This window comes from Nannospalax galili, unplaced genomic scaffold (genome assembly GCF_000622305.1).
Source record: "Nannospalax galili isolate Female #2095 unplaced genomic scaffold, S.galili_v1.0 scaffold589, whole genome shotgun sequence".
In the NCBI taxonomy this organism is placed as follows: Eukaryota; Metazoa; Chordata; class Mammalia; order Rodentia; family Spalacidae; genus Nannospalax; species Nannospalax galili.
In genome coordinates, this window is record NW_008360324.1 from 2039009 (window position 1) to 2063586 (window position 24578).

Genomic DNA, 24578 nt, shown 5'->3' on the forward strand with positions numbered 1-24578 from the left:
AAGAGGCTGTCGGATCCCCTGGGACTGGAGTTACAGACAGTTGTTAGCTTCCATGTGGGTGCTGGGATTCGAACCCGGTTCTTCTGCAAGAACAACCAGTGTTCTTAACCACTGAGCCATCTCTCCAGCCCTGAGTCAAGCTTTTATTATACATTCAGAAGTGTGGAATGGTTCTGTGTTGACAATGAGGCTGTTAGGGGAATAACTTCCCTGTTGCTCTTCTCCATCTTCTGGACTTTGTTGTTAAATTGAGAATATCGTAGACTCAGTCTTAGAAATATGGGTGTAGTCATCACCACCATCCACCTACCTCTAGAAGTTTTTTATGTTCCTCACCTGAAACTCTGTCTTTATTAAATACCACAACTCTGCATGTATGTGTATACACACACATACACACATACACACAACAGAGCTCTAACTTATTTTGTTTGTTGTTGTTGTTGTTTTTGAGACAGGATTTTCCTGTAGCCCCAGTTGGCCTGGAACTCACTATGTAGACCAGGGTGGTCTACACACATCTCACAAAGATCTGCCTACCTCTGCCTCCTGAGTGCTGGTATTAAAGGTATGCATCACCATGCCTGGCACTCCTGGCTATTTGATACTTCATGGATGGATGGATGGATGGGTGGATGGATGGATGGATGGATGGATGAAGAGAGTTAACCTACAGCAGCAGGGTCTCCAACACAAGTGCTTTCAGGAGTCTACTACATAAGGTAAATGAGACAGGATACCATGCCTTCGATAGTAGAAATTGTACCAGAATGTATAGAAAATGAACCCAGAGTTGCCAGCTCTGCCTGATTTTTGGTTGAGGTTTTTTTTGTTTTGTTTCGTTTTGTTTTGGTCTTTTTTGAGACAGCGTCTCCCAGTAGCCCCAGCTGGCCTGGAACTCACTATATAGACCAGGCTGGCCTTGAACTCACAAAGATCCTCCTGCCTCTGCCTCTGCCTCCCAAGTGCTGGAATGCTGGGATTAAAGGCATGCACCACCACCCCCAGCTTCCGCTCAACTTTTGAAAGTAATAAACAAAACAAAAAACAGATTTTAAAAAAATTTTTACAAAAACTTTATTGAGAATTTCATACATACATATGAGGTGTTTTCAGATCAAATCCATGCCCACTCCCAAAACCCAGATATTATGTAATCAGATCTCCTAATTTCCTGGTTCTACCTTCAGATCCATCAGTTTACAAACAATGAACAAGATGGACTAAAGAGGCCTGCTGACTCCGCGGGTGTGTGACCCGGGATTGCCTGAGCACATAGGCTTCTGGGAGTCAACAGGCACCAAGAGCCTGACTCTTCCTGAGGGGCTTTCCAAAGAGGAAAAGAAAAGAGGAAGAGCAAGTTTGTGGTGAGCAGATGACATTGGTATGTATTTTATATGACCGAGGTTTTTATTTAATCCTCACGAAAATGGCAGGTACAGTTCCCAAACCATTCAGATGAGGAAGCTTAAAAAAACGTTTTTTAAGAGTTGGAGGGAGGGAGGGAAAGTTGATTTAACAGAAGTGGAGAGTAGAGGGGCTTGGAGAGATGGCTTGGTGGTTAAAAGTGCATATTGCTTTTGCAGAGGACCTGAGTTTAGTTCCCAGCACCCCTAATTCCAACTCCAGGGCCTCCAACACCCTTCTTCTGGACTCTGCAGGCACCTACACTCACAAATATACATCCACATCCACATATACAAATAATTTCAAAGGCAAGATGCTGGAGAGATGATTCAGTGGTTAAAGCATTGGCTGCTCTTGAAGAGGACCCAGGGAACTGAACATTCCCAGCATCTACATGGCCAATAACTACTGCCCTTAACTCCAGTTCCAGGGGATCCAGTGCCCTCTCCTGGCCTCTACAGGCATGTGGTACCTTTACATACACACAGGCAAAACATTCATACACATAAGTCAATTAAAAAATGTTTTAAATTATAAAGAAATTGAGGAGGCTAGAGAGATGACTCAGTGGTTAAGAGCACTGACTGCTCTTACAGAGGACCCCTGGGTTTGGTTCCCAGCACCCACATGGTGGCTGTTTGTAACTCCAGTTCCAGGGGATCCAATGCTCACTTCTGACCTCTACAGGCATGATATGGGTGCACTTACATAAATTCAGGCAAAATACTCACACATTAAATAAAAATAAATTTTTTTGGTCTTTTTTTGAGACAGGGTCTCCTGTAATCACAGCTGGCCTGGAGTCGCTATGGAGACCAGGCTGGCCTTGAATTCACAGAGATTGAGATCTGCCTGCCTCTGCTTCCAGAGTGCTAGGATCAAAGGTGTGCACTACCACGCCCGGCAACAAATTCTTTTTAAAAAAAAAAAAAAAAAAGAAAAGAAAAGAAATTGAGAGTAGATTAGTGGTTTCCAGAAGCTGGGGGTCGGGGGGTGTAGAGGAAGATGAGGGGAGGGAGGGATGGGGAAAAGTTGATGAGTGAACATTGAGTTAAAGTTAGACAGGAACAAAAGTTCTGTTGTACAATGAGGAGACCATAATGCACTATACTTTTCAAAAATTTTAAGAAACTGGGCCCAGCAGCATTGGCCTGTAATACTCACTACTTTGGAGACTGAGACAGGAATATTACAAGTTCAAGGCCCCAAAAAGCTAGAAGAAAGAATTTAGAAAAATTTCCCTATGATGAAATGACAAATGTTTCAAGTAGATAGATGTTTAGCTTGATTTATTACTTAACATATGTATCAATCTATACATTTTATTGCACTCCTATTAATATGTGCAATTTTTATGATTTGATGTGTCCGCTAAAACATTGGATCCAGGCGTGGGGAATCCTCCTACAATCCAAGTCCTTGGGAGGTTGAGGCAAGAGGATTAGGAGTTCTAGGCCAGCCTGTGCCAGTTAGACCCTGACTCAAAATAAATGAATATATAATTAAGACTGAGGATAGCTCGACAGTAGATCAGCTTGTGTAAGGCCCTGGGTTCAGTCTAGTACCACAAAAATAAAAATTTTAGAAAGAACTATCACGTTTTGTTCTGCTTTGTTGAGATAGAATCTCAGATCCTATCAGATCTGTGAAGCCCAGACTGGCCGGCAATTAGAGATCCTCCCACCTCAGCCTCCCAACCAAGTTTAAGCATTATAGACATGAACAACCACGGCCAGCTTGCTATCCTCATTTGACAGAAGAAACCATCAAGCTCTCTGCCCCCTCACATGGTAGGAAGCATGGAGCCTGGGGCTTTCCAAACTCCCAGTTCTTGGTGAAGAGCTGTTTTTGCTGCATGTATTCTGTGCTTCTTGGCTAGAAGACAGGGAGGAGGCCAGTGGGAGAGAACAGGAGATGGGAGGCAGAGGGCCCCCAGCATGGTGGGAGATGAGGCGGGGGGGGGGCGGGGGGAAGACCACGACACGACGACCACGACGACTAGGGAAGTGGAGCACCAGGTGCAGCCCTGTGGTGACCTCCTTCCGAGGACATCTGCTGTTACACTGACACTCTTACAAGAGAGCTGGGGATGGTGCATGGGGTGAAGAGCTAGATGGGCTTCTAAGGCTTTTCCTTGGAAGCAAGATCTAGAAGGAGCAATCCCACCTCCACCCTGGCTGCAATTTCCTGAGCTGCTAAGCTCCATGGCCACTTTCTGCAGCCCTCAGAGACGTCCTCCACCCATGACAGATTAGAGGTAGAACAGCTCAGAGCCTGGCCTGTGTTCAGCCAGCTGACACCTGCAGCCCCAGTTTGGAGAAACTGCCAGCCACAGAGTGGGGCAGATAGAACCTGTCCCCACCCCAACCCCATTCTCTTTAAAGAGGAGACTCCATCTTGGGGTGGGGCCCAGAGGGGAAATCTAGGCCTATTGTTCTTTTTTCTTTGTAGAGGGGTAACAGCAAGAGCTCAGGTTTAAACCCCAACACCTCTTCCTGGTCAGGGAAGCAGGATGGAAAAGTCTCTGGGCCTGACCTGCCCCATGGAGTTTAGAAAACCAGGTCAGAGGTAGGAGGAGCAGTGGCCACAGGTCTCAATGCCCACAGTATAGCCTCCTGCCTGACAGACTTGACCTTTCTCGAACTCTAGAATTTCTAGACAGTTATAAAGAATGAGGCTGCCAGGTCCATGAGAGGGCTGGCCATGGAGATGATGAGGGATGCCCCTCCCCTCTCTTGGGTTGTCTGTCACTCAAGCATGGCTCCCTGATGATAGGCTGGCTGTAAGTGACCCCAGCAATCCTACTTCCTTGGTTTATAGCCTTATCTTGCCCATTCCCACATTGAACCACAATCACCCTTGTGACCAATAGATAAGGGCAGAAATGATGGCATGTCACTTTGACGATCAGATGGTGAGGACATGGTAGATTTGGTCTTGTCCATCCTGTCCATCACAGGAGAGCCACTTGCCATTTTGGTCCTGAGAAGGGAACCGAGGCATCAGGCCCTCGGTCAGCTGAGTGAACCTTCTGGGAGGCAGATCCTCCAGCCCAGGCCAAGTCTTGACCACAGCTTTGGCCACGCTTCAGCAGCAGCCTCATGAAAGACCTTGTACCAGAACCGTTCAGCTAGGCTGTTCCTGATTTCTGACTGGGAGAATTTTATGAAGTTTTAGGGTGATGATTTATTTTTTATGCAGCAATAGATAACTATAACACACATACCCCTTCCTTCTAAGACCATCTCCCACCCACTAAAGCTCCCTGAGCAACTTACCTCCTAACATCCCTTCCCCACCAGACCTCCAGCCCAGAACACTGGTTTATAGATAAGCTGGTAGATACTGAGCTGAGATGGAGCTCAGTGGCAGACCACTTGTCTATCAAACATGAACCTTGGGTTCCATCCTCAATGCCACACACACACAAAAGTCTTAGAGATACCCAAGGAATTGACCCAGCTCCCTGGAGATCTTAGGAGGAGGACATGGAAAGGTCTATAAATTATCCTGCTAGTGCTAGAGAATAGGACTTTGTGGGGGAGGGTGTGGGAGCAGGAACCTTTCTCCTAAAAAAGACCCCACAGAACAGCACTATTACACACAAACCCCCTGCTCCCTGTCCTTCTGTCTTTTTGTATCTCTTCTAAGGTAGGTAGAGGAGCTAGGTGGTCCTTCTTTCTACCTCTGTCCCCTTCATGAAAGAGAGTGGGGAAGTCCCTGTGTAAGCCCCCGAGAATCTTCAATGACTCCTTTCATAAGCCCAAAGGGCATGGGTTGTTATCTAGTAGAAAGGAAAAATGCCACCCACGGAACTTTCCAGGAAACTCCTGCCCTGTGAAAACATGGTGGCTTCCACTGAGGCTGTGGAAAGAAGGGTCTTGAGGCAGAGATGGTGAGGAGCCTCTGCAACAGAACAAACTGGGCCTCAGCCAATGGCACCTTCAAGTCTGGTGTAGGGCCTAGACTCAAGCCCCCACACAATGAGTGCAGAGCCCTGGTCTTTGCCTCAGACAGCTGTTCGTCAGGGAAAGCTAACCTTGCACATGAGGCAAAAAGCAAGTGGAAGGGAGTCTGCCAGGGGTTCAGGGTGGCATATAGATGGCTATCAGGTGTCTGTATGCAAGCATAAGGTTGAAGATCTCTCTATCTACAGAGACACAAGGGCAGAGACTTGGGGACAGAGAATAAAGAGAATGACAATAAAGTGAAGTCCTAAAGACATCTTTGGCAGTCTCCCAGCTTTTATGTGGGTGCTGGGGATCTGAATGCAGATCCTCATGCTTACACGGTAAGCATTTTACCAACTGAGTCATCTCCTCAGCCCCTATCATTGTCTTTTTTATTTTATTTAATTACAAATATTTAATGTATCAATGTTATTTTATTTGTATGAGTGTACTGCCTACATGTAAGTGTACCTGTATCATGTAATGCCTGTGGAGGTCAGAAGGGGGTGTCTGATCCTCTGGAACTGGAATTACAGATGGTTGTTAGCCAACATGTGTGTGCTGGGAACCAAACCAGGTCCTCTGCAAGAGAACCAGTGCTCTTACCCTCTGAGCCATCTCTCCAGCCCCTTATTTAATTTTTTTGATTATTATTACATGTATGTACATGATGTGTATGGGGGGCTGTATGCTATGTAAAGTTCCCGAAGGACAGCTTTGTGGTTGCTCTATCCTTCTGACTTTCCATGGGTCCTACAGCTGCAGCACTGAAGCCAGGTCACCAGGCTTGCGTGGTACGAAACTTTACTCTCTGTATCATCTCACTGATCCTATTAAAAATATTTTATTTATTTTTATCTTATGTGGATTGTTTTACCCTGCATGCATGTAAGTGATGCCCATGGAGGCCAGAAGAGGGCATTGAATCCCCTGTAACTGTAGTTAAGGATTGGTGTTAGCTGTCATGTGGGTGTTGGAAACTGAACCCAGGTCCTCTGGAAGAGCAGTAGGTGCTCTTAACCTCTAAGCCATCTCTCCAGTCCCTTATTGATTTATTTTTGAGACAGGGTTTGATGTAGCTCAGGCCATGTAGTTTGGTCTCAAACTCACTATGTAGCTGACTTCCCAAGTAGACCATACACCTGGTGTGTGTGTGTGTGTGTGTGTGTGTGTGTGTGTGTTTAAGATGAGGTCTCCCTACATTACCCAGACTGGTCCCAAACTCCTGGACTCAAGGGATCCTCAGCCTACCTTGTGGCTGAGACTTCAGCTGCATGCCTCTGCACCTGGCCATTGTCCCATTTAATAGGCTAGGAAACTAAGGATCAGGGAGATTGGCAACAGTCACATTGGCAGCCAGAAGCCAGGCCTCCTGACTCCCACAGCTGCAGCAACAGCAAGCTGCCTTGCAGGCGGTTTCTCTCCCCTCCTGTGGCCTTTGTTTACAGCCCTCCTCTTTGTCAGACTTGGATTATAACCTTGCCAGGGCCAGGGCTGTATCTCCTGAAGCATGCATTGTTCGGGCCCCCTCCTGCAGGGTGCATAGGACACATGACAGCTGCTGGGTGCACACTCACATTCTGCACACACAGTACACACCAAGTGAAGCACCTTGCCCACTGCAGTGTTAGATGGCAGATCTGCCAAAATAATTGGCCCCGTGACCTCCTCTGGGGCATGACAATCAGTGACCACTAGGTGGCAGTATGCTGTCATGCCTGAGCCCAGAAGAGTCACCCATGGCTGACAAACATGGGGGGATGGGGCAGAGGTAGCAACCTCAGTGGGTTGCCCAGAAAAATTAAGAGGCCCCCGTCTCCTGGAGGAATTGACATGGCAGGCATGCGTGTGTGTGTGTGTGTGTGTGTGTGTGTGTGTGTGTGCGTGTCTGTGTCTGTGTGTCTCTGTGTGTCTGTGTGTCTGTGCACTCATCCAAGGCAGCCAGGGGGATAACTAAGCACGAATACTGAAATACAACTGAGCTTCGGGTGGGCCAGAGGAACAGAAAACATAAAGGAAACCAGGACAGCCAGCACAATGTGGATAGGAGACAGGAGACTAGGCTCTGGAGGTAAGCGGTGAGGGCTCTTTGGAGTTCTAGAAAAAAAAGGATTACTCAGGAGAGAGGGAGTAACACACAAGAGGCCAGAAGCAGAAAAGGGGATGATGAGGGAGACTGGCTGGAGAAAGTAGGTTAGGAGGCTGGAGTGGGAGAAGGGAGCCCCTAGAGGCTGAGAGACTGGAACCATCCCTGGACAAGAAAGAGTCAGACTACAGCTTGCTGCTGCTGACAGGGAGTTTATTTGGACTGAACTGCTGAGATCTGCAGGCGGCCTCAGCTCTCGATCAGAGCTGCCTGGGCTCCGGCTCTAGCTTCGGCTCCTGCCCCTCCATCTCCATCTCGGGTTCCTGCCCCTCCATCTCCATCTCCTGTTCTTGTTCCAGCGCCTCTGTCTTGCTCTGAGCCCGAGGAGGGTGAATCCCATGCTCTAAGGCAGAAAATCTTCTCCAGCGCCACTGCAAGAATGGAAAGGGTGATGGAGCATGAAGGAGAAGTTGATGAAGGGAGACCATACCGAGTCCTTGTTTCTTCCTAATCTTCTGCTTTTCCCAACTGGCCCCAGGCCTTTCTTTCTGCCCCTTTAAGCTTCCCCAGTACAAGGAGTTTCTAGTATAGGGCTTATGACAAGGGGGGCTCTGGTGCCATACTCAGAGTCTACTACGGATATCTTCCCTAAGGAAGGGGTGCCACACAGCATTCTGAGGACTGAGGAGAGCTATGTCCCTGGCTCACCTGTCTTCTCCATAGGTGAAAACCAAAGGCCCCAGTCACCAAAAGGAACAGTGAGAAAATACCAGGGAAGAGCGAGAGAGGGAGATAGCCTCCTTTGAGGTCACTTGGGATTCTCCCAGAGCTCTGGGCACCTATAAAGAAAGCACAGGATTAGGCCTAGGGTCAGGGATGAAGAAGACATCTTACTACACCCTCAACCTCTACAGATACAACGAGGTTAGAGAGTTAAGGGATTTGTCCAGGATCATTCCGGTAATTAGTGACAGAAATGGGTCAGACCTAGAGAGCCTGAGGTCAGGTCCCTGATTGGGAAGGAAGCTGGGAAGGGAAGAGGCAAAGGTTGAGGGCTTAGAAAGGGATCAAGATGACTGCTTTGGATTTGGAGCCATGGTGCTTTGAGGGCTCAGACCTGGACTAGACTCTGCGATGTACACTGCTGCTCCAAGAAGCCTCTCCCCCTGATACACCTGGCATTGCCAAGGCTGGGAAAGGAGTCTGGCCTTCTGCAGCTCCAGCCAGGGTCCTGGGAAACTCTTCCCGGACTGCTTGCCCAGGGGGCTCCACACAAGATGCTCTTGTCCAGATGTTGGGGTTACCTCACACAGCAACTTCCCCAGGGAGCCAGGTAACCCAATGGATTTAGGAGTGACTGAAAAATAAGAGGGAAGAGATCTCTTGGGGTCTTGACCCCTTACTTGTTACCACAGTTGCCATCTTCTTTTTTTGAGGCAGCGTCTCCCTGTAGCCCCAGCTGTCCTGGAACTCACTATGTAGACCAGGCTGGCCTTGAACTTACAGAGATATGCCTGCCTCTGCCTCCCAAGTGCTGGGATTAAAGGCATGTGCCACCACGCCCAGCTTTACAGTTGCCATTTTACACATCTCTGTCAGCTGACTTTCACTGGGGATCTGGTTGGGAAAATCTCAAGGGTAGAGATCATAGATCATGACCAAATTAATCTTCTGTTTTGTTTTGAGACAGTCTCATGTGTCTCTTGCTGGTCTTGAATTTACTAGGTAGCTGAGGATAACCTTCAATTCTGGATTCTTCTGCCTCTGCCTTCTGAGTACTGGATTTATAGGAATATCCCTCCATCCCTGGCCAGATTATGTTTAAAATAATAATCTGGTCTGATTGTTCCCCAGGTCAAAATGTTCCCAGTACTTCAAGACATTATTCAAACTGGTACTGAAGGCCACATGAGAAATACTATTTCAGGCAGGAGATGTAGCTCAGTTGGTAGAGAGCTGGCCTAGAATGTATGAAGCCCTAAATTCAGTCCCCGGTACCACATAAACTGAGTGTAGAGGCAAGAAGACCAAATACACAAGGTTATCATCCCTCACTACACACTGATTTCAAGGCCAGTTTGGGCTATATGACATCTTGTCTGGAGAGATGGCTCAGCAGTTAAAAAATCTTGCTGTGCTTCCAGAGAACTGAAGTTCTGTTCTCAGCACCCACATCTAGCAGCTCACAACTGCCTGTAACTCCAACTCCAGGGAATCCAACACCCTCTTTTGGCCTCCAGAGGTACCTGCACACACATATACATACCCACATACAGACATACACACATAAACATAATTTAAAAAATAAACCTTTAAAATAGATACGCCAGGTGTGGTGGCACATGCCTTTAATCCCAGCACTCCGGAGGCTGAGGCAGGTGGATCTCTGTGAGTTCAAGGCCAGCCTGGTCTACATAGTGAGTTCCAGGACAGCTGGGGCTACAGGGAGACCCTGTCTCAAAAAGACCAAAAAAAAAAAAAGATAGATACATATACATATAATTTCTGATTCTCTCCTGTTACTTTCTTCTAAAATGCTCAGTATCTGTCAGGTGAATTAGCTCCCTGTATGCCCTACAATTTCCCTGCCTCCATGATTTGGTTCACATCTGTGCCCCAGCCTGTGGTGCTTCTGTGTGAATTTTATGCCCCCTTCCTGAACATTTGCAGAAAAAGTAATCAACCAATTGATCCACAGACAGAGCACGCTCAAAGCTGAATAGAGGTAAGGTTGTAGGAGCAGACAAATGGTAAAGGGCCTTGACCCTGCTGAGCATGGCATATGGGGGACTTGGTAAAACAGAAATCTAAGTTTCAAGTTTAGACCCTGAGTCTAGCACTTCTCAGCAGTGTGACTTTGAGAACATTCCTTCTCTGTAAATCAGGAGTAACAATATCTCTTCTGCTGAGCTGTTGGATATAAACAGTTGATCTTTTAGAAGTCACTGAAGGGCTGGGAATTTAGCTCAGCTGATAGTTTGCCTAGCAGCACAAAGCCTTCAGTTCAATCCCTAGCACCACATAAATTGGGTGCCTATAATCTCAGCTCTTGGGATATGGAGGCAGAAGAATCAGAAGTTCAAGGCCATACTCTACTACATAGTGAGTTTGAGCCTAGCCTAAACCACATAAGACCCTGTCTCAAAAGGGGAAGGGCACGGAGGAGAGGCAGAGAAGGAAGGCACTGGAGGCCAGGCACGGTGGTTCACACTTGCAATCCCAGCCCTTGAAGGTAGAAGCAGAAGGATCAAGAGTTTAAGGCCAATTTCAGAATCTCAGGTATGTAGTAAGTTTGAAACCAGCCTGGGCTACATGAGACCCTGTTTAAAGAAAGGGGAGGGGAGAATAAAGAGAAGAAAGACATTAGTAAAGCTGAACATAGCAGCACAAGCCTGTAATCCTAGTACCAGAGAGGCAGAGACTTCAGGCCAGCCTGGGCTACATAGTGAAAGCCTGGTCATTAACACTGGGCAAAAAGAATGGGTGGGTTTTAGTGACTGACTGCTGGATGTCATAGAGAAGGAGGCCAAGGTTTGGGGTGAGTGGGATTCCAGTGAAGTTACTGACAGTCTGAGTCAGCAAAAGGATTGATATGAAAAGACGGGGTTCCAAGTGAGGTTAAGGAGCTATTTCTCTGGGATAAGGTCTCAGATAGCCCAGACTGGTCTTGAACTCACTATATAGCCAAAGCTAGCCTTGAACTCCTGATCCTCCTGCCTCCACGTCCCAAGTACTGGGATTATAGGGATGCCCCACAACACCTGGCTTTAATGTGCGTTAAGTACCTACTTTGTCGTGCTATTTCCTGCTTAATAGCTACAGGTGAACACTGTTAGAAGTAGCTAATCTGTGGAGACAGATCGCTACCAATCAATGAACACATGCTCTTTGAATATTTTTCCCTGTGTTTGTTTTATACTGTCGTGGAAAACCCTTACTCAGTAAATATTTGCTGACAAGGGACTGATTTATTAACTCCCTCTGAAGCCAGACCAATTTATATAACTTTAACCAATCCCTGGGCCAAAAGCAGGCAAAAATTCTAGAATTCTAGAATATCTCCTCTGAAGCATTCAAACTTTTATCCACTCTCTTTCTGGCTTCTCAGACTCTCCCGCCAATTCAGAGCAGGGGAGTCCCTTAGAGAACAGTGGAACTTTTATTTTGTGACTCAAGGGGAGATTTTCAGTTTCAGGATTTTTTTTTAATTATGAGGGTGAAAAAACAGCTCATAATTTGACAGGCATGGTGGCACACACCTGTAATCCTAGCACTTGGGAGGTGGAAACAGAAGAAGTTCAAGGTCATCTTCAGCTACATAGCAGCCTGGGCCACATGAGACCCTATCTCAAAAACCAAACAGAAGGCAGGCAAGGATGGGTCAACAGATAAAGGCACTTGCCATGCAAGCCTGGGAACCTGAGTTCCATCTCCCTGAACCCAAGTAAAGGTGGGTAGAGAGAACTGACTTCACAAAGTTGTTTTGTGACCTCATACATGTGCCTCATACATGGGGGCACATGCTACCCCCATCATGCACACACACACACACACACACACACACACATATCACACTAATATAAACTTTTTTTTTTGGTCTTTTTGAGACAGGGTCTCCCTGTAGCCCCAGCTGTCCTGGAACTCACTATGTAGACCAGGCTGGCCTTGAACTCACAGAGATCCGCCTGCCTCTGACTCCAAAGTGCTGGGATTAAAGGCATGTGCCACCACGCCCGGTTTATAAATTTTTTAAATTAACTTTTTTTTAAAAAAAAAAAAACGGGGATCTGGAAAGATGGTTCAGTGGTTAAGAGAAGTGGCTGCTCTTGCAGAAGACCCAGGTTCGGTTCCCAACACCCACATAGTGGCTAACTACCGTACGTACACATAAAATAAAAGTAAGTAAAATATTAAAAAAAAATAGTGGCTGGACAGATGGCTCAGTGATTAAGAGTGCTTGCTGTTCCTCTAGAAGATGAAGGTTCAATTCCCAGTACTCACACTGGGCTCACAGCTCACAACTGCTGTAACTCCAGCTCCCGAGGATCCTCCACTATCTCCTGACCTCTAAGGACACCTGCATGCACACACACACACACACATTTTGGGAAGAATATAAAAGAAGCTGTAACTTGAACCTAAGGGCCTGACATCATGAAGTACATGTGCAGTCTGATCAACCAGCCTCCCTCCCTAGTGCTTGCTCCCCTGGGATGAGAGCTGTTCCTTTCCCACCTGTGGCTGACCTGTGATGACTGCCAAAGTGACAGTAGTGCTGAGCTGCTGCCCCTGCAGATGGATGCTGCAGGTGTAGGTCCCAGCTTGCGCCAGGCTTACAGCCTTAAGTAGAAGGGTGAAGTTGCCATCCTTCCCAGGCACCTGGAGGTCAGGGCCTCCCCCAGGAGAGGCCCACTTAGCAATGAGGAAAGAAGGGGTCCCCACACCAGGGGACAAATAGCAAGGCAGCTCCACTCTAGAACCTACACCAACGTATATCGTCAAGGGTGCCAGAGGCTCCAGACCTGGGGAGAAAAGGGAACCCAAAGTTAAAACCAAGAGATGGGTGTGCAGTGGGCTGGAGTGCTGGAACTGCGTGGAAGGGAGGCAGAAGGGGGAAGGAGGTAGCTCTGTTATGAAATGAAAAGAAACAAAACAAAGTGGACAAGCAGAGGATGCTGGGGAATCTCAGACTAGGCTGGGCCAGCAGGACAAAGGCTATCGAGAGCCTGCATGGCCAAGAGACACATACAAGGGGAGATGGCAACGAAAAGACTGTCATAGAAGAAAGGGTTTGGCCACTGAGATACAGAGAATGAGGTGACACCTTCACTGAAAATCTGCTTTGGGGGCCCATGAGTCAGGGGGTGGAAGGCAGGAAGGGGGTGGGGTGTGGTCAAGAGCAAAGGCAGTTTAGTAGTTACCCAGAACCATGAGGTTGTAGGTGATGGAGACATTGAAGCCATCTCTGTAGGTGAGGACACAGCCCCAGGGCCCAGAGTCCAGGGGGCTGACTCGAGGCAGAATGAGGAAACTTTCAGCTAAGTGGTGATGGGACTCCTGGACAGGGACTCGGGCCTGGCCCCGGAACCAGTGCACAGAGGCTGGGGGGTCAGGGCGGCTGTATGAGCAATTCAAAATGACCCGATCTGACGGCCTGAGGACTCCTGGGGGATTGGCAATCACTGGGCAAGAATAAAACAGGCAATCAATCCACTGGGTGGAAATGCTTTCTTAGCACAGCAAGCCAAACCAAGCTGAAAACTCAAAAAACAGGGACCATGCTTTTAGATTTGCCTTTTCCACGCAGCCTCCTTTTGCAACTCAGTACTTGAAACCTGGAAGTGCTTAAAGTACCCCAAAAGTCCTGAACTCCTTTTCACTCTCTCCTGTCTCCAGTTTACTTGGCATGGAGGTCGTTACTAAATCCACCCGCTGAGCTACAGATATCTTAAATGAATCACTCTTCTGCTCCCCACCTCCTGTTGTAGGTGGGGGAAGGGGGTTTAGGGGGTGATACAATCTCTCCACAGAAGTGTGCATCTCCACCCCGTCATCAGGTTGCCAACCCCTTTCTGTATGTACCCTTCTGGAAGCCCTCAGGCTGGGTCTAAAAGCACCGCAACCTTCATAGCGCTTCCTGCCTCCGGGTGGGGTGGTAGGGATGGGGGAATAGTTCCCTCCCATTCCCTCTCCCTCCGTCCTGCCCCACCTACTCGAGGCCTGGCCTACGCGCAGGAGAAGATGACAGGCAAGGGTGCGGTCCGGGTCCGGGTCTCCGAGGCGCACCAAGGCGTGGTACTCGCCGGCATCCGCGCGCAGGACCGGGCGCAACCACAGTGAGAAGTCCCCGCGCTGGAGGCCGCGCTCCTCCAGCTGCACGCGGGGATTCACCGGCAACCTCCAGCTGAGCAAGCCTCCTGAAGACATGCTTAGCATCGTGTAGCGCTGGGGCGCCCGCCCCCGGGGCGAGGGCATCCTCCTGTGAAGGTCAAGGGCAGGGATGGGAGTAGGCGGGCCACTAGACCGAAAGTGAATAGGATTAAGAAATTCCGTGTTTAAAAGTCATGGAGAAGATGCAGTCCAACCATACTTTGAGGTTGAACCATTACCTATAGCCTGCCTAAGAAACCTCTTGACTATCAATAGCACACACACCCCGCTCTCACCCGACTCCTTATCCCTGTCCCCAGTTCCATTGGTCCCCGGCACCATCTTTCGCTGGAGAGATGGCATGCAGATGTGTGGGGAGCAGTCGGTAGAGAAATCACAGGAAGGCTGTGTACAGCCACTGGCTTCAAAGGGGCTCAGTAGGAGGGCACAAAACTGGCTTGGATGTTGGCTTGTGTCAGGATGCCATTAGCCCAGGGTTGGGAGGTTCTGCCACCCAGCTTTGGGGTGCATACCTGTTTGGCTGATGCTGCCAAGTGACCCCTCTTATCCTCAGAAAGCTGGAATCCTGGTTAGGGATTGTGGGCCTGCAGGGTAGATGGGCAGGAGTCCCCTCCTGGGCCCACACCACCTTGACCTCTTTCCCAGGTCCTGAGGCCTCCACTAAGGGAGCAAAAGAGAGGCCAGGGGGAGGGGTAATGAGTCAAGAGACTTGGGAATAGAGGAGTTTAGTGTCTCCCAAGGGAGAAACAGAATGGAGGAAGAGTTTGGGTTTCCATTAGGACTACCCCGAGAAAGGCATGAAAAGACCACCACAGAGCTAATAGAATCTTAAGGGGGTATAGAGAGATCCCTGCTGGCTTCTCCCAAACCCCCGTCTTACCTGGAGCTTCCCACAGCAGTTGAAGAAACAGAAGGCCCAGGAACAGAACCTCCCTCATTTCCCCTATGGCCTGGGCCTCCCTGATCTTTCCAAGGGAGGTCAGCAATGGGTACCTGGAGACAAAAGAACTCTACAAAGAGGGAAGGTGAGGCAGAGGAAAGGAATGTAGGGTAAAGAGGACCACCAAGAGGGAGGTCTGGAGACAGAGGAGAACCAATGATCAAAGGCTGGACTCCAAGGAAAAAAGGCCAGGTGAGGTGGGGTTGATGCACCCCTAGCACAGGGTAGGACAGTGGCAGAGAGCAGAATGGAGGCAAGGTGGCTGCAGTAAGCTGGGATGCTGTTCTGCTGGCCCAGGGCGGGCCCCTGTCCTGCTTTCCTTCCACCTTCCCCACTTCCCCTCCCCTTTGCCCCCCCACAAAATTCGCAGTGGAAAGTCTGAGGGGGCTGATTCCCAGCAGCATCACCCTCCACCTCTGTGGTGGCTCTCCCCTTGTTTACTTCCTCAGACCCGGGTGTCCCCACCGCCCCCTCTTCACCCCTTCTCTACCCTGCCCACCAAATCTCTCTCATCTCTCTCTCTCTCCCTCCCTCTCTCTCTCTCTCTCTCTCTCCCCACACCCTACTGTCCAATTCACTTCTCTCTCTCCTCCTACCCTGCTAACCTACAGGTGTATATTTAAGATCCCTCCTCTGTCCCAACGTTCATACTCTTCTTGTTTTGGGTCCCATTTAACCTCCCAGAGCTTCATTACCCATGTAGATGTGCCTCTCTAGTTCTTTGACACCTCCTAGACAGAGTGCACAGGAAGCGTCATCACGCCCTACAAGTTATCGGATCTGGGGACAGGCTTGGTGGGGGGAGTATAAAAACCTTCCTTCTGTGCTAGGTACAGTAGTGTAGACTTTCCGTACAGCAACTCATGAACCCTAATGCCCTCCCTGCTTTGTACAGATGAGGAAACTGGGGCTCAGACTTTAAAGAATTTGCCAAGGTTAGGGAGCATGAAGGCAAAAGCTGTGTTTAGTCCTGACCCGGAGTTATGGGGTATCTTTTGATCTCCTAAGATGGTGACAATGAGATACTCTTTTTTATTTTTTTAATGTGTTTTGCCTGCATGTAAGTGTACCACATGCATGCAATGCCAGTGGAGGTCAGAAGAGGGCGTCAGATTTCCTGGAATTGGAGTTACAGAAAGTTATTGGCTGCCTTGTGGGAACTGAACCCAGGTCCTCTGCAAGAGCAGTCAGTGCTCCTAACCACTGAGCCCTCTCTCTAGCCCCTGGATATATGACAGGATCTCACTATGTAGCACTAACTGGTATGAATTGTGCTGTGCTGACCAGGTAGCCTCCAACTCAGAGATCAGCCTGCCTCTGCCTCCTAAATGCTGAGATTAAAGGTGTGTACCACCATGCCTAAAGATTTTTATTATGTCTCTGTGATACCAAGGCTGTGCAGGTGCCCACAGAGTCTGTAAGTGAATGTCAAATCCTTTGGAGCTAGAATTATAGGTGGTTGTGAGCTACCCTACATGGGTGCTGGGAACTGAACTTGGGTCTTCTATAAGAGCAGCAAGCACTCTTAACCACTGGGCCATCACTCCAGCCCTGACAATAGGATACTTTCTCTTCCATCTTCGAAGTTTCCCCCATCCAGAGGTTCTGTACTAAGAAGTAAAGACAAGGCTCTGTGGAGATGCAATAATTCAGAAATCTTGTAGCAGGGCAAGAAGGAAAACTGAGAGGCACACCCCTGTAATTCTAGCAATTGGAAGGTAGAGATAGGATGGTTTGAGTTTCAGACTTGCTTGGGCCACATTAGTGATTCAGGGTCAGCCTGGGCTACAGGAAGACCCTATGTCAACAAAATATAAAAAACAAAAACAAAAACAATACACAGAAGTGCTAGAGGTCTGAGAGGACTCTGGCAACTCTTGCTCCCCAGGTGAGGCCAGCCCAGCCTCAAAAGTTGGATAGTTGACAAGAAGTCAGGCCTGGTAACCACTGGTAACCCTTGGAGCTCTCCCCTGCCTGACCTGAGGAGTATGCTTCCCCATGTCAGACATGCCCATGGCAGGCATTTCTTTCCAAATTCTAGGTTGAGACCCAGGCCTACCAGCCTCTCCCTCTTCAGGGGGTGGGACTTCCGGTTTCTGGGGCTGTTTCTATTTGCCTGGTTCAGCACAACAGAGCTGGTAGCTTTCCACTGGGCTCAGCAGTGTCTAGATCTTGTGTGGGTTAGCAGCGAAGTATGTGCATTGCTGGGAAGGTGCATCCTCAAGAACCCAAAATAGGATATAAATCAGCCCTGAGAGGAAGAGCTGGGCTCAGAGTGCCCCCTTTAGGGCTGATCTTGTCTTTCACAATCTGGGTATGAGGTCAGCCACCCTCTTGCCTCTCTAATCTTTCATTGTACTGACTGGACCCTGGGAAAGCAGGAGACAGGTTAAAAACAGAAGCGCGACCGTTTCTTTATTAAATTATACAAAAAGGGGAGGGGAGGGGGGCAGCTTCGGGGCTTGGCCCCAACCCCGGCCCCACCCTGGCCTGGCGCTGTCTGAGAGGAGGGAATCTGAGGGAGACCCAGGGATCAGGCAGGAGAGGGAAGGGCAGGACAAGAGGCTGGGAATGCAGAGGGTGAGGCTATTCAAGGACTAGGACAGATGGGATGTTGAGGGAAGGCAGGAAGAGAGCAAGGAATGGGTGAGGGGCAAGTGAGGACCAGCTGGGAGCTCAGATGAGGCAGGTCAGGAGATGGAACAATGGCAGTGAGGGAGGAGCAGTGTGTGGAGAGGTGGAAATGGGAGGCTAGGGAGAAGGATGAGGGTGGCAGCTCTGGGGCAGGGCCAGAGCAGGGAGCCAGGAGAAGGGGGGCTGTACTTGTGTGTTCCCACCCCACCTCCAGGCCCTGAGAGGCCTCCCACCCCCAAGCCCACTAGCAGGGGCTCATGCCGACGCCCCATTTTCTGTCTTCTGCCTCTTGGGATCCGCTTCATCCTGTGGAGAGGGAAAAGATTTGGGGTAGTTGTAAAATGGTAAAGACCTCCCCCTATCCCAGCTGGCCCTGCTCCAGCCCCCGCCCATGCCACCACATGGACCTGGGTTCACATCCAAAGGATACCCAGCCCCTGTTGTATCCCTGACAGCCCCTCAGACCCCAACCCAGCCCAAACCTCCTCTTCAGCAGCTCTCTTCAGCGCGGGCCCTTCGTCATCCTCTTCTTCTTCTTCCTCATCTGAGGAGCCAGAAATGGGTCATTGGGGAAGGGCAGGGAGCTCTGGTACAGACCCCCTTGTGGTTGCCCTCAGCCCTGCTTCTGGTCTTCAACTCCTCCCTGACTCTGCTATTTTGAACCCCAACTTTTCCAGACCAGCCTTCCCTACCCCTCCCCACCTTCTTCATCCCCTTCATCCTCTTCCTCTCCATCCTCTGCAGTTTCTTCCTCCTCCTCCTCAGCTCCATTTTCCTCCTCCTGTGGGGACCAAGACAGGGAGCAATGTCAGGTTGGATGTATGCTGCCACCCACTGGGTGACAAAAGGGCTTAGGAGCATCAGGATGGGAAAGGAAGGATGGAGGGGTCCATGGAAGGATGCAGGACCCTAACACCCCAAGAAGGCAGCTGAGGAGGGAAGAAGTTAGGGTAAGTGTGATCATCTCCTGCCTTCCCTGTCCATACCTCCACTACTTCTTTCTTTCTCTCTTTCCGGCCTGCCTTCTCCTCCCCTTTCTCCTTCTTCTCCTTCAGGTCCTGAAAGGCAGAAGACAAAGGTGTGTTAAATGAAGATGGCCACAGCTTAAGACACAACAGAGGTCCTTGGGTTCTTAAATTTGAGCCATAACTGGCTAATACAGGAGACTTCCTTCCCCAAGATCCAAGAGGAGTGGAAAAGTTATGAGGAAAGGGAAGCAAGCAGCCAGAACAGCTGACACCAGCCCCACTCAACCTCAAGTTCTTCCAAACCTCCCTGGCTGATGAGTTCAGCTCCACAAAGCAAATCCCCCATCTGCTGGCAGCCAGGATGACCCACCCCCTTCACTGCCTGCCCTACTCTGCCTTTTGTCTACCTCAGGGGCCTTTGCCTAAGTACTCTGTCTCCTGGGCATCCCTCCCAGCTTCCCCTCCAGCTTCTAAGGCCTTTGTTTCCCTGTTCACGTTTTCCTAATCCTCCTGTTCCGACTTGGCCAAACAGTACAGGGATAGAAGAGTACCCCAGCACATTCAACCAGCCCTCATCCCTCACAGTGCCAGTAGTTTCACCCACCCTCTACTTTCATAGTATATGCACTGGGATGGCAGAAGAGAAGTGGCCATCTGCAGTGCAAAGGTAGGTAAACTGGAAAAGAAACATGGAAAGGAAGAGAGCACAACAAATAAGGTTTGTGTCTGGAAGGATGGGAAGGTGCGAGTTACCTGAGTCCCCTCCCACCACACTATCCCACTCTTCTCCACCCCAAGACCCCAGCAGGTACATACTTGATGTTCTATTCCAGGCTGGCAGAGGGAGAAGCTTATGTAGGTATCCCCTCTGGACACAGCAGCCATCCCATTCCATTCAGACTCTAGCCTTCTCTCCACCCCCTGGCAGGTACCATGTCCTTGTATAATAATCTCATCTGGTGTTAGTATGCAACTCTGTGTACCTGGTCCCAAGAAGATGGGAGTTTTCTGTGAGTAGATCAGCCCTGAAGGATATGTCCTTTCTAGAACAGGACTGAGGTTAGGAGAGGAACTATAGGACGAAATGACTGGCCTAGGGACACTCCTCCCTTTAGGAGAGCATAGAACACTTGACCCTCACTCCAGGTACATTTCTTCTTCATTCTGCTTTGTTGTCATTTCCTTGCCACGTGGTACATCCAATACTTCTGTTACTAGGTGGGCTATTCTCTACATCCTGGACCTGCCAAGGGACTAAGTCAGCTTGGCCTGAGTCGTCCTTGGCCTAAGTCAGACCTGGCCTGAGCTTCCCATCTGGGCTGATGAAGAGGGTGAGGGGAAGGGAGAATACCAAAGACCAAAGTCCAAGTGGCTGGGCACTGTCCTTTTGGTCACTGTCCTTCCATGATCCCTTTTCCAGGAGTATATGTGACCTGCCCCCCCTGCAGATCTTGTGCTAAGTAGCTCTGGTTTCTACACAGCACACTTGCTGACACAGCCTAACACCAACTCACACAGCTACAGGGCACCCACTCGCTCTAGAGACACACGGTTGGGTGTTTGGGCATTTTGGCATGCTGGAAGACAGCACATGAGCACAGTGGAGCCACTAGACACTCACAAAGCAGCAAACGGCTCCAGAACATTTTGGTCTCCACATGCACACATGTAACTGACACGGGCAGTCCCACACACTCGCTGGATCTCAGACATACAAAGACACCTACTCAGTGATGTCACGTGCCACCGCACAGCCCACCGGAGGGCCACACAGGCATACCTTGCCAGTTCTCACACGTCCCCTCTTCCACTGCCTTTCATGACATTAGCTCCCTCCTTCCACTTTTGGCCTCCAGAACTACACCCCCCTCCCCCGTTCCCAAAGATTTAGGCTCCCAGCCTCCAAATACTGGCCGCATTAATTTCCCAAACCGACACTCGGCAGGTTCCCTAGGGAAATTAGAGGAACGCTGGAAGAGAGGCAAGGGCAAAGGGATAAGGCCGGGGGAGGGAGTTGAAGAGAGCAAAGACACCTCGATGTAAAGCTATGCAATGCTTGAGCCGCGGTTTTTTCGAAGGCTATTCGTGCCACCTTTCCGATTTTTAGGAATTCGAGATGGGGGGGTGTTTGAAAAAACTGAAAGTCGGTGGTGGAGAGGGAACGGATGTGGATGGACCGAAGGGGTGACGGAGGGACGGGAAAGCGTCAGGCAGCGAAGGGAGGGGCCGAGGTCCTGTTTACACTGACCGCTTAGCAGAGGGAAGGTGAAGTCAGAGTGGAACGAGACCCGGAGCCGGTGTGCTGGGAGGGCACCCGGGAGGCGAGACGCGCCGCGCTCCGGACGGGAGGGCGGACTGGGCCGAGGCGGGCGCGGCTGGGCTGGAGAGGGGTGGGGACCGCGGTCCGGGCCGGGACGGCGAAGCCCGGCCACGGTGCGCTGTGCGCAGGACAGCTAGGGGGCGCTGGCGGGGCCGCGCGATGCGGGTAGGCAGCGCCAGGCTGAGCGGGGGGGAGGGCGGAGTGGGGTCCGTGGGGACCCGGCGCCAGGGCCGCTCGGGGCCGTCGGGGGTGACCGGGGGCGAAGGACCGCGCCGAGCCCCCGGGCCGCGCCACCGCCCCTGCCCGTACCTTGGCGCTCAACTCGGCCGCTGCCTCCACGCTCTTCTCCGACATGGTGCCGGGGCCGGGGCTGGCGGGGAGCCGGGGTCCCGGGGCCGAGACGGAGGGGCCCTGGACGGCGGAGGGTGGCCGCGGCCGGAACTTGGCGCGGTGGCGGCGGAGGCAGCGACAGCGGCGACCGCTCGGCAAGCTGACTCTCTGCAAGAGGCGGCAGAGGCGCGCGGGGTGGGGCGGGGGTGGGTCCGGAGCTGAGACCCGCAGGGCTGCGGCCGTCCGGAGGGCGGGCGGAAGGGCGGTGCGGGCGGTGGCCGGTGCGCTCTGGTAGCGGTCGCTCGGTCCGGCTTGCCACCCCCGCACCAGCAGAGCTGCCGCCGACCAGCCGCTGCCGCCCCCGGGAAGGGAACCCGCTTTTAAGGCGGCGCTGCCCGACGGGAGGGGCTTCCCAGGGGTGGGGCAGGCGGGAGTGGGGAGGAGAGGAGAGGGGAGGGGGATGAAAGAGGAGGCTGGAGAGGTGGGGATAGGAGGATGAAAGCTAGGGGCGGGAGCGCGAGCGGGGCGGGAGGGAGGACGAGACCGGGAGGGGGAAATGGAGAGACTGACGGCCGCGGAGAGCCGAGTGGGGCGAGGAGGTGGAAAGGGGTGGGGTTCCAGCGGGGAGACACCGCTCCAAATCCCAGCCTACCGCCTGCGAACTGGAGTCTGGCTTCTGGGGGCGGACTGGAGAGGTGGCTAGACATATGTTGACCCCCTGAAAGCCATGAGGGTTTGCTGGCTTCTGGGGGCGGACTGGAGAGGTGGCTAGACATATGTTGACCCCCTGAAAGCCATGAGGGTTTGCTAAAGGGCAGGAGCGGGGAGCAGATGGAGGGGCTAGGCAGGTGTTTGAGAAACCAAAAGCTTAAAGAAGAGGAAGAGGGCCTGTGGAGCTGCTTCCCCATCAGGTTCCTGTCCTCCGTCCACATGCTTTGAGAAGGGATGGCACAGTGGAAAGGGCAGCCTGGGCTTCTCACCCTCTGGACCTGACATTTATGGTCCTTGCTGGGTTCCTTCCTTCCTGACTCTTTGCTGTGATTTAAGGGAAGTTGGAGGCCTTCCGATTCCCTTTCCTCTCTCCTGTCTCTCCCCTTTCTTCCTGATCTTGTCTCACCTCAACTCTTCCCTGGTCCTTCTGTTTCTCTCCACTTCATTCCTATGTACCAACACCTCTCCCTCACAACCATCTACGTTTCTCGTTTCTTCTACATCATCTCCACTTCCACCTCGTGTGTCTCCCCTTACTTATTCCAGACCACACTGTCCTATAAACTCAGCTGATTTTCAGCTCCTCTTTCTGTCCCCATTTTTTAAAAACCTTGCTTTGCTTTTCTCTCTCTTGCAGTCATCTTCCCCAGCCTTTCTGTATTCGGTTGGCTTTTGCAAACACAAGTAAGTCCAGGTCTGAAGTTCCGCAAAGCCACACCCTATTCCACACATCCTCAGCGCCTAAACCTTCCATTGATCATCTTTGGGACTTTTTTGAGAAGCTTGGGGTTTCAAGGAGGGGACAGGAGATGGGGTGTGGATTAAAGGTCAGAAAGGTGGATGGAGTAGAAGGCTGGGGTTTGGGAAAAGATATCTTGGGTGTAACGTATGTGTATGCACGCTCACTTGTCATTCAAATCATTTAATCATTTTCATTTTCTTAATGAAAACATAATTGTTAGCCAGATATGACATCCCAACACATGGGAGGCTGAGGCAGGAGACTTGCCACTAGTTTGAGGGCAGCCTGGGCAACTTAGTGAGAGGATCCTGAGAAAAGAAAGAAAAGAAAGAAAGCCATTGTTGATCCTTCATCATCATTATTTAGCCTGTGAGTGAGTGCGTCAACACACCATCTTTTGGTTCCTTGTACACACCTCCCGATTTCTCTGACTCTTAAATCAGTTTCTCCGCCTTGGTCTCATAAATCGTGGAGCCCCACCCTAGTTTTTCCTTGCAGAATTCTGTCCACCTTTTTTCTCTGAGATCTTTCCATTTCCCTTTCTCAATATGTTTCTCTGACTCATTGGCTGATGTCTTTAGCAATCTCTCACGGTATTACATCTCGGTACCCTCTTGCTTCATTTATCTCTCATCTCTCTCTTCCCCCTCTTTCCCCCCCCCCCCCCCCCCCCCCAGTCTTCCAGTCTCGCTCCCTCTGGGTTGGACTCTTTCCTCTCCCTCCCGCCCTCTTTTTTTCTTTTCCCTCTTCTCCATCTCCCAGCCCCGCCTGCTGTCTCGGACACCCTGCTGGGCTCTTACCCTGTTGCCCTGGTAACCGCCCCCCACTCCCGGTCACCTCTACTCCCCTCCCCCCCCAAAATCACCGCCACCAACAACCTCCATCCACCTTCCTCCTATTTTTCCTGAGAGCCAATAGAAACTCTGTTGCCAGGTGGAATGCTCATTTGAATCAGCCAATCCAGGAGCCTAACTGCTTGCCCTGCCTTATATGGGGATGTGAGAAGGGCCACTCCCCCCACTCCAGTCCCACAGGGGACCAGCCCCTCCGCTGTCCTTTTTCCCCTCGTCCAGAAGGGAGAGTTGGACCCTTCAACTCACCCTCTCATAAGGGATCTGGTCCCTCATTTCTCCAAGTTCGACCACCAGAATTACCGTGGGGTGTGGCCTGGACTGTGGGCTGGGCCTTAGGGCTGGGGGTGGGAATGAGGTGTGATTAGGGAAGGGGAGGCGGAGGGAGCCGGGAATTTTGCCCAGGGAGGGGTATCTGGGAGCGGAGGCAGCTGCAGTGGAAAATTCCAGGGAGATGGAGAGGCAGAGAATGGGAATCCTGCCCCAAAGCCCAAGGGAGAGCCTGGAGAACCTCAGAGCTTGGACGTTAGGGTCTGCAGGGACAACAGGGGGGTGGGAATCCTAGAAGGCTGGAGACCTGCATCTCAGTCTCTTCCTGCGTTCTCTTGCCCCATTTGGTTGGACCACAGACCAGTCTCCTGAAGTCTTGACTTTATGAGAAAGAAGCTGGAAGTAAGACTTGGGATGAATTGGGGGTGAGTGGGATGTTAAAAACCCACCCGGATCGTCCTTGGGGGCCCATCTCTGT

At 50.8% G+C, this 24578-nt stretch overlaps 1 protein-coding gene and 2 long non-coding RNA genes across 4 annotated transcripts; all 3 read right to left on the reverse strand.

The window, feature by feature from the left end:
* Positions 1-7645: 7645 nt before the first annotated feature.
* Lag3 (lymphocyte activating 3) lies at positions 7646-15588 on the reverse strand. 2 transcript variants are annotated; one of them, XM_029559817.1, is made up of 8 exons: positions 15215-15588; positions 14847-14994; positions 14157-14422; positions 13365-13625; positions 12690-12965; positions 8561-8800; positions 8152-8282; positions 7646-7874 (listed from the first exon to the last, which is right to left on the reverse strand). In XM_029559817.1, the coding sequence occupies exons 1-8, from the start codon at positions 15270-15272 to the stop codon at positions 7704-7706; spliced, it is 1551 nt and encodes a 516-aa protein (XP_029415677.1). In that variant the 5' UTR covers positions 15273-15588; the 3' UTR covers positions 7646-7703. The 2 variants fall into 2 exon arrangements, with proteins under 2 accessions (XP_029415677.1, XP_029415678.1); XM_029559818.1 differs by lacking the exon at positions 13365-13625.
* A 2075-nt stretch (positions 15589-17663) lies between these two features.
* Positions 17664-18671, reverse strand: LOC115066762. The gene is made up of 3 exons (XR_003848165.1): positions 18611-18671; positions 18391-18452; positions 17664-18214 (listed from the first exon to the last, which is right to left on the reverse strand). It is a non-coding gene; the product is annotated as an uncharacterized LOC115066762 (long non-coding RNA).
* A 97-nt stretch (positions 18672-18768) lies between these two features.
* Positions 18769-24106, reverse strand: Ptms. Its single transcript, XR_003848173.1, has 3 exons — positions 24080-24106; positions 21506-22174; positions 18769-18966 (listed from the first exon to the last, which is right to left on the reverse strand). It is a non-coding gene; the product is annotated as a parathymosin (long non-coding RNA).
* Between the last annotated feature and the right edge of the window lie 472 nt (positions 24107-24578).